At 35.8% G+C, this 10,184-nt stretch overlaps 1 protein-coding gene across 1 annotated transcript in view; it reads left to right on the top strand.

The window, feature by feature from the left end:
• The window catches only part of ncana (neurocan a), a 132,593-nt gene extending 123,736 nt beyond the window's left edge, over positions 1-8,857 (top strand). Inside the window, exons 16-17 of the mRNA XM_056446117.1 lie at positions 1,562-1,744; positions 5,764-8,857. Coding sequence (XP_056302092.1) covers positions 1,562-1,744; positions 5,764-5,861 — 281 coding nt within the window. The 3' untranslated portion in view covers positions 5,862-8,857. The remainder of the gene's footprint in view (positions 1-1,561; positions 1,745-5,763) is intronic.
• The last annotated feature ends 1,327 nt before the right edge of the window (positions 8,858-10,184 follow it).

The following is a 10,184-nucleotide window of genomic DNA, read 5'->3' as shown; positions in this document are numbered from 1 at the left end:
GACAATTCTGATTATTATACACTAAAGATTTCATCTTTAGATATATACTGTATACTGTTACTGTCTTTGGAAATGTGTGGTCTTTGCGGCTATTCACAGTTAGCTAATTGCAATGTTGCAGCATTTTGAGTTTTAATATCACAATAATCAGTCATGGTTTTAATGAAAACTTATCTTGAAACTGGTAATATGTAAGACTGTATTAAACATAACCAATCAAGGGCGTAGATTTGCCTTTGATATTGGTGGGGACATACATCCCCAGCACGTACATTAAACAACACAAATTCTGTTTCGCGCTTTTAAAAACATGAACAAAGTAGCAAGAGGCTAAATTATTAAATGCGTTTGTTTACATGACAAAACATGTCTTTTTGACTCAAGAAGGTCCATACTGACTCCAAAGGCAGATACTGATAAGATCAGGGCCTGGTATGTGGACTTTGGGGGTTTTACGATGTGGTCACATGTTGATTGGTCAGTTTGAATGTCTCAGCAGTTGGGCTTTAGTCACATGCTCAAGAAAGATATAAAATAGGTGGTAAACCCGGGCTCTAGGCTCTTTTTCTGGCCTCTGCGCTTTCCTGCTCTGCTCCTCTCCTCCTCTGGAGTCTATCTTCTCTGACTCTGCTGCAATTAGGCTAACTTCTGGGCCTGCTCTCTTTGTCTCTCTCTCCCCCTCCCCCTGTGTCTCTCCTTCTACCTCTGGTAACTTTCATTTTACATTAAAGCTGGATACAATTTATATCATATGTTTTATCATTTCATATTTGATCGTTCTATACAGTTATTTGTAATTAATTCAGTTGTACCCATAGCAAGTTATTGTCATTAAATCATCTCATTTTAAGTATTTGTGAATTACTTTTGATTTCACATCAACATTTAATTCTTCCATATTGCAATACAATCAAATAATATCAGTGCTCTCCCACATTTATAGCTATTAATACTGCCCTTATTTCCGTTTTTGGTATAAGATTGCAGAAGAATGGTTTGACTAGAATGTACAGCGTTTTACCATCATGCTGATCATTTTTTAGTCATTCGGCAAACTACAGTTCCAACCGCTGTGGTTTAAAACCAATTCCTACAAAGTACTTAATAATATAAAATAAACAGAGAAATTTAGAGAGCTATGTGACGCAATTTATTGTATTTCATAAGTATGAAGGCTTAAATCTAATCCGAATTCTGACTAATTACCCAGCCTTGGTTAATAGTATTATGGTGAACCCGTAGCGAACCTGACTTTGTGCACGTGTAGGTTACTAAGGGTTGACGGAGCATTATTTTATTTTGAAGTCGATTAAATTATTGGTTGGGACATTTCAGTAATTGGTGGATATTAGTGGGGACACGTCCCTTCTATCCATGCCAATTCTACACCCTTGTAACCAATCAATAACCAAATGAACCAAAATGGCTTTTAGCTCAAGAAACTGCTGATAAATATGATGCAGACACACAATTGGCTGATTAAACTGAAAATATAGAATATTAAGGATTGGTTTGATTAGACGAGCTTATGATCATGTCTGCTCTGTGTTTGTGTGTGCAGTGATGTGTGGCACTCCTCCAGCTGTAGATAACGCCTATCTAGTGGGCCGCAGACGCTCACACTATGACATCCACGCTGTAGTGCGATACCAGTGCGCTGACGGCTTCTTCCAGAGACACGTGCCCACCGTCCGCTGCCGACCCAACGGGACCTGGGAGAGACCCAAGATCATCTGCACCAAATGTGAGTCTACAGACACATTTTCAACTGCATTTAACTTATGCTAAGTTTAAAGGGGCAGTATGTAAGGTTGACACCCAGTGGTTGAACTAGGTATTGCATTCATGGTTCAAAACGCACACAAGCGCAGGTTGCCAGATTGAGGACCAACAGGTGCGAGTCTGACGATTGAACCTGAAGGCTGATTTAAGTCATGTTCTAAATAAAAGCAATGGCAGGTGATAGAAGGAATATTTTCATATTAAAATGAGTTTTTGTCCTAACCAACACCTTGAATTGATATATTAAAAATGGCAATGATCAGCTCAGGTACACCTCATGTGCTTTATTCAGTGTTAAATGCTAATAATGTGAGTTTGAATGCCATCTTACATGACATTTATTGCCATATACTGAAAGCAGCAGCAGATAGTTCACCTCAGATCTGCAAAACCAAATAAAATGTCTGAAATTGAACTTTAGAACTGAGACTCAGTGCAAACCAACACATATCAGTGAATCAGGATCTACATTTAATAATGTTAAAGATGTTTAATATGTATTCATTGGATTATAAACAGTCGCTGGAGTGCAGTGAGTGCTCTATTCTGTGCTTCTGAATGGCTGTATTTAAATTTCTGTCGTGTTTCGTCTGGTGCAAACAGCCAAATTGCTCATCACTGCAAGTCTTATCACATAGTGTGTTTTTAGGACACAATGTAACCTGCTCACCTAATGCTGACGTGTGGAATATTTATATTATTTGCTAATTAATAACCTCATGTGGAACTCTGAGTCTGTGTCTCATTTCAGAGTCTGCTACTGTCCACCGGAGGTCAGTCACAGACGCATGCTTATAGAGCCTTCCTGAATGTATAAATGAAATACGCTGTTTCCTAACAAGGTTGCCGAAATATAATTGGCTGAACTGGCAGTGGGCGGGTTAAATGACCAAAACAAAGACCGCCATTCCGACATGTAACGCACATATTTAAAGCAGAATATCTGACTTCAGCATTGTTTTTGAGATCAACAAGAATGCTCACTGATCATGTTTCTGAAATATCTGCAAATATATTATGGTATAATTATGCTTTAGAAGAGTCAAAAACTTTCAAACAGCACCTTTAAGCTCTCTCTGCCACCCTACATACATATTAGTGGAATTTATTTATTTATTTGTTTGTTTTTTGTTTGTTTGTTTGTTTGTTTTGTATAAATTTAAATGAGAAATTAAATAGAAATGTACTCACACCCAATTGGTTCTAAACTTTTGTGAATTTAAAAACTGATTAAAAACACCTAAAGACGTTCATCGTAGGAATAAAAAATTCTTTGAATATCAATGGCTGTTTTTCTGACATTCTTCAGTATATCTTAATTTGTGTTGATGTAATAAAGTCAGACAGGTTTGGAACAAGTGAAGGAGGATGAGGAAATGATGACAGAATTATGATTTTTGGGTGAACTTCCCCTTAAATTTCAGTTCATTTGTTCTGTGTAGGTTTAGACTTCTTAATGGGTGTTGTAGGTCCCTCTAGTGGCGAAGCTCATTATTTATCAAGTTCATTATTTATATATTTTTTATTATTAGAAGGCATCAAATACACTGTGCACTGTCATACAGTAACAAAAATAAAACAAAATGTATTAAAAATAAAATAAAAAATATAAATATAATTCGAATTAATTAATTAATTAATTCTTTTATTTATTTGTTTATTTATTTTAGTGTTTTGTTTGACACATTTTCAACATATATGAAAAAATATTTTGAGGTAAATACAACTTTTTAAAGTATCAATAATAGTATTGGAGCGGGATGATGGCTCAGTGGTTAGCACTGTGGCCTCACAGCAAGAAGGTCGCTGGTTCAAGTCCCTCTTGGGTCAGTTGTCATTTCTGTGTGGAGTTTGCATGCTCTCCCCATGTTGGTGTGGGTTTCCTCCGGGTGCTCCGGTTTCCCCAACAGTCCAAACACATGCGCTAAAGGGGAATTGATTAACTAAACTGGCCGTAGTGTATGAGTGTGTGTGAATGAGTGTGTATGGGTGTTTCCCAGTACTGGGTTGCAGCTGCAAGGGCATCCGCTGCGTAAAACACATGCTGGTTAAGTTGGCGGTTCATTCCAGGACTAAGCCAAATGAATGAATGAATGAATTGAAGAATAGTATTTAGATTTTTTTTTTATTTATCAAAATAAAGTGAAATAAGTTGAATAATAATAATAAGTTGTCAAATATTTAGAGATAAATAACATAAAAATAGCAATAATAAAAACTATTTAATTAGTAAGTTGAGAAAGTACTGAAATACATTTATTAAACGTGTGTTTAGTAATCTTTTTGACCCACAAGAGATAGTTTGGAAACCAAAACAGAAGGGATGAGGGTTAAATAAATCAATACTATTGTAGAATACTATATAGTACTGCAAAATTGTTAAACAGTTTAAATGAAACTGTATTGTTGCTGTAAGTTTGTAAGGGACTAAAAATGCACAAACCCATGTACTAACAGGCCTATTATAACACTTCCAGCATTCCCTGAGGGACCGAATGGAATCAATGAAAGCATAAAATCAACAATTATATTCAAATGCTGGTACAATTGTCCAAAACAAAGTTTCCCTTCATAACAATACAATGTGCTAAGTCCAAATGTGTAACTTATTAGCTCTGCTGATTTAGAAATGTGCCAGAATACTTGATTCTTAATTTGGGGCCACGAATGTGCAGGAATACGATTACACAACTGAGCAATTACATTCAAATGGTTCAACTCAAACATTATTCCTCAAGTCTATAATCGCATCATTCATTCATAATATAGTTCACGAAAAATCACAGCATCCTCAGAGGAAAATAAACCAAATCTCCCATAAAAAGGAATCATCTTTTTTCTCCATGCATTTAACAAACTGTAAAGTTTGATGTGTAGTATTGTATTTTACCTGCATAAATACTGTATATACATACAGCAAAATAGCAGATCTCAGCAGCGGGATTGGTCATACATCACGTTAGATATCGCAAATATCAGTGCATAAAATTTGAGATATTTCCAACTTTAGCTGCAGACATAACAATACATTTATATAAAGCTAATCTAAATCTTGTCTGCCTAATTTTTTCGTGTTTTTTTCCATCACATAGTAAGAATAATCCTCCATTTCTTATGAACAAAGTTTGATATACAGTTACCGGCCACTTTATTAGGTACACCTGTCCATCTGCTCGTTAACGCAAATTTCTAATCAGCCGATCACATGGCAGCAACTCAATGCATTCAGGCATGTAGACATGGTCAAGACGATCTGCTGCAGCTCAAAGCGAGCATCAGAATGGGGAAGAAAGGGGATTTAAGTGACTTTAAACGTGATATGGTTGTTGGTGCCAGACGGGCTGGTCTGAGTATTTCAGAAACTGCTGATCTACTGGGATTTTATATCCCAGTTTTGGTGTACAACAGATAAATAAAGCTTTATATGAAGTGGTGGGTCTGTATATACACTCACATAAGGTAATATTCACTATATAGCCAATGTTAACTGTTTGATTGATTAATGAACTAATTAATTTTTTAAATCATAAACTAATTAACAATAAACCCTGTATAATTGCATAGCTCTCTAGTCCAGTGTTTCCCAACCCTGTTCCTAAAGGCACACCAACAGTACACATTTTCAAGCTCTCCCTAATCCAACACACCTGAATCAACTCACCAGAAGATTAGAAGAGACTCCAACACCTGAAGTGAATGGGTGAGATAAGGGAGACCTCCAAAATATGTTCTGTTGGTGTGCCTCCAGGAACAGGGTTGGGAAACACTGCTGTAGTCTATATAATGTTTATATATTAACTTAATTTGCATAATATATACAGTAACTCTTATTAAGTGATGTAAAGCTACTGTATAGCAAATCTCAAGTGCTTTATTTTTTTTTATAAGTGCAAAATAATAACTGGATTATTGACCAAATGAATAATCCATAAATGCATATGCAAATCAAGTGTAGTCATGTGACTGTTTTGTCTCCTCCAGCACGGCGAGCTCACCGCTACCGTCGGCAACACCACAGATCTCGACGCGAACACCGGAGACACCGAAGACACGGATCTGGGCACAGGGGACGGGATTAAACCACAGGAGGCGGTGCTAAAGTGCAGGAGGCGTGGCCTATGACCCTCTGACAGCTGTTCCTGTGTTTCCAGGTCAGAGGAAGTGAGACAGATGGAAAGGACAGAAACAGTTTCCTCTTTTACCTTTGTTTTTTACCTCTTTTTAGCTCTAATTATCATACATAATAGTTTTCACCTCTACTGAAGGTTATTTCACACAGACAGGCGAAATTAACGCCTCGTTCTGCTGTGGATCTTTTGTTTTAGGATAGTTTTTGGTTTAATATCTCATGTTTTTTTGTTTGGCTTTAGATTTTTTGGGGATGTAATGCTTTAATGAAATACTGAATGTCCAAAATGCCCAAAATGAAAGAACGTCAACCTTTGTAATTCGTGAAATAAGACGCTCTTCAAGCCTTTTAATGGCACTTTCATCAATTCCTGTGCTTCTCATCATCTTCTTCATCGTGTTGAGTGTTTGCTGATTGTTTGGTTTGTATTGCAAAATCTTGCGTTATTGTGAAATGTTGGATTAGAAATGTAGTGAAAGCTGTAATGTTTTACTAGGCAACATCCAGGTCTTTAATCAGCCCCAAAATTAAAAGACATGTTATTTTGCATAAAGAACACTTATTTTTTTTCCTGTCAACTTATTATTTTGTTTCAATTAAAATTTTTGCAATAATTAAATTTCGCACAACAAATTCTGCCATGATTGACTATTAAAATATGCTAACATTTAAAAATATTTACTTGAACTTTTTAATAATACGTTGTGATTACTGCAATAACTGTTTTAAAAATCCTGATTTCTTTATGCAAGATATAATCTCTTGTTCCTTGATTTGATTTTGGGGTGAAGTGAAGTTCAAATCACTTCATTTATCTTCTCACACAGATAGCCATGATGAAGCATATGAATCAGAGATGATTGACAGGCGCTCGTCATGTGTCACTTCAAAAATCCCATAGGAAAAAATACTATAGTAAACACTGTAGTGTTTTTGAACAATTACACTGTAATGCTGGGTAGAAATGCTGGGTTATTTAAAGCCAAATTGGGTCAAATATGGACTTGGGTTTAAATTTTAATTCAATTGGGGTCAATTTTAATTCAGAAAATTAAACCATCAATTGATTTAGTTAATATTACACCTAGAATTGGGTTGAAATAAGCCAACATTTTTAGAGGGTAATTAATCTGTTTTTAATTAATCTGTTAGTGATTCCATAGTTGCTATGGTAACACAACAACTATCATAATTGATCTGTTGTGGTAATTCTATAGTTGCTATGGTAACACAACAACTATCATAATTGATCTGTTGTGGTAATTCTATGGTTGCTATGGTAACACAACAACTATCACAATTGATCTGTTGTGGTAATTCTATAGTTGCTATGGTAACACAACAACTATCATAATTGATCCGTTGTGGTAATTCTATAGTTGCTATGGTAACACAACAACTATCATAATTGATCTGTTGTGGTAATTCTATGGTTGCTATGGTAACACAACAACTATCACAATTGATCTGTTGTGGTAATTCTATAGTTGCTATGGTAACACAACAACTATCATAATTGATCTGTTGTGGTGATTCTATAGTTGCTACGGTAACAACAACTATCATAATTGATCTGTTGTGGTGATTCTATAGTTGCTATGGTAACACAACAACTATCTTAATCTGTTGTGGTGATTCTATAGTTGCTATAGTAACACAACTACTATCGTAATTGATCTGTTGCGGTGATTTTATAGTTGCTATGGTAACACAACTATCATAATTGATCTGTTATGGTGATTCTATAGTTGCTTTGGTAACTCAACAACTATCGTAATTAATCTGTTGTGGTGATTCTATAGTTGCTGTGGTAACACAACAACTATAGTAATTGATCTGTTGTGGTGATTCTATAGTTGCTATGGTAACACAACTATCATAATTGATCTGTTGTGGCGATTCTATAGTTGCTATGGTAACACAACAACTATCGTAATTAATTTGTTGTAGTGATTCTATAGTTGCTATGGTAACACAACAACTACAGTAATTGAGCTGTTGTGGTGATTTTGTAGTTGCTATGGTAACACAACTATCATAATTGATCTGTTGTGGTGATTCTATAGTTGCTATGGTAACACAACTACTATAGTAATTGATCTGTTGTGGTGTTATAGTCGCTATGGTAACACAGCAACTATAGTAACTGATCTGTTGTGGTGATTCTACAGTTGCTATGGTAACACAACAACTATAGTAATTGATTTCTTATTGCAATTCTATAGTTGCTATGGCAACACAACAACTATAGTAATTGATCTGTTGTGGCAATTCTATAGTTGCTATGGTAGCACAACATCTACAGTAATTGATCTGTTGTGATTATATAGTTGCTATGGTAATACAACAACTACCATAATTGATTTGTTATCGCAATTCTATAGTTGCTATGGTAACACAACAACTATAGGAATATAAACAAATGACCAAATACTGTAGTTTTTAACCATAGTGTATATTATAGTATAATATACACTATAGTTGTTGAAAACTACAGTTTTTACATTATACAGTACATTATACTACAATACACCACAGTTTACTGTAGTAAAAAATAAAAAATACTTCAGTATTACTGTGTTTATCAGTTGACTATAGTTAATACTACAGCATGCCGGAGCATTCATTGATAGAGTTGTAAATACTATAAAATATGCACACTCTCAGAAATAAAGTACTCTTTAAAAGGGCACCTATTATGCAAATAATTGATAAATGTCTGCAGAAACGATTTGATTGACATTCTCCATTTGTACATGTCATCAGAGGGGAAGAGCTCCGCCCACTAGTAACCATCTCTCCCTCATTAACATAAACAGCCCTGAGTGAGAAGCAGCCATCCACCGTTAGAGTTTTGAATCTGCCACTATGCTGACACACAGGCATTTGTAGCTCCGCCCTCTTCTGAAAAGAGCATGGCCTCATTTGAATTTAAAGCGACAGTCACCACAATTAGGATCGAAGCCTGAAAGGTTTAGTTTCAGAGAGTTAGAAAACATCTGTGTGGTATTTTGAGCTCAAACTTCACACACACTCTAGAGACATCCGATTTATTGTATGTTATTTGTGCATAAACGGTTCATATTAATAGAACAATTTAGTAACTAAATGGTCCATATTATACCTTTAAAATACAAATTAGCACATAAAAAGTACAAAAATATACCTTTTGAAAGAGTGCTATGACAGTGACAGCTTTTGTACATTTATTTCTGGGAGTGCACTATACTATAGAATAGTTTAAAAACACTATAGTATTTAGAATAATTTACTATAGTATGTTTTCATGTGGGGTTAAACCATCTTCTGTGTGCTGAGTGTGTTTTCAGGCGAGTCCTAAAGGAGGCGACAGAGATTTCTTCATCTGTCAGGATCATTAAACCACAGCTATTATTATTCAGAAACATCAGAAAGATCAATAACTGAACTGAAACAGAGACCCGAGCCTTGCTGGAGGTTTATGCATGAGCACACTCTTAATAAACTGCATTTTAACACACTTTAACAAGCAGCAACGTGAGAAACCGAGTTTGTGTTTACGTAGTATTTTAGCAGGTGTATTTCGGGTTTCGGATCTTCACTACTTGTGTGTTTGTGTGTGTATGTATGTGTGCGCGCGTGTTATTTCAAAAACATGCATGCATTTTTTTTTTACATTTCAGAACCTTATTAATTTGTTTAACAATCACACACAGCAGAAAATATCTTTTTCTACCTGCTGTTTTTTTATTTTTATTTAGTGCTCTGAGTTTTTGTCTCATTTTCCAGTTCAAATATTTATAAAAATCTTAAATTAAGATGCATAATAAAGATGCGTAATGATTGTGTGCTTCAAATGCAAAATGACCTGAGATAATAAATCAAATATGCTCACAAAATAGAGCGACGCAGTAGCGCAGTAGGTTGTGCTGTCGCCTCACAGCAAGAAGGTCGCTGGTTTGAGCCTCGGCTCGATCAGTTGGTGTTTCTGTGTGGAGTTTGCATGTTCTCCCTGCGTTGGTTTCCTCCAGGTGCTCCGGTTACCACCACAGTCCAAAGACATGCGGTACAGGTGAATTGGGTAGGCTAAATTGTCCGTAGTGTGTGAGTGTGTATGGATGTTTCCCAGAGATGGGTTGCAGCTGGAAGGGCGTCTGCTGCGTAAAACATGTGCTGGATAAGTTGGCGGTTCATTCCTCTGTGGCGACCCCGGATTAATAAAGGAACTAAGTTGAAAAGAAAATGGTTGAAAGATTTCTCCTCAAAATATACACTAGTGAGGTCAGGAAAATAA

Source organism: Danio aesculapii, chromosome 2 (assembly GCF_903798145.1).
Source record: "Danio aesculapii chromosome 2, fDanAes4.1, whole genome shotgun sequence".
Classification (NCBI taxonomy): domain Eukaryota; kingdom Metazoa; phylum Chordata; class Actinopteri; order Cypriniformes; family Danionidae; genus Danio; species Danio aesculapii.
This window is presented reverse-complemented; position numbering and strand designations above follow the sequence as displayed.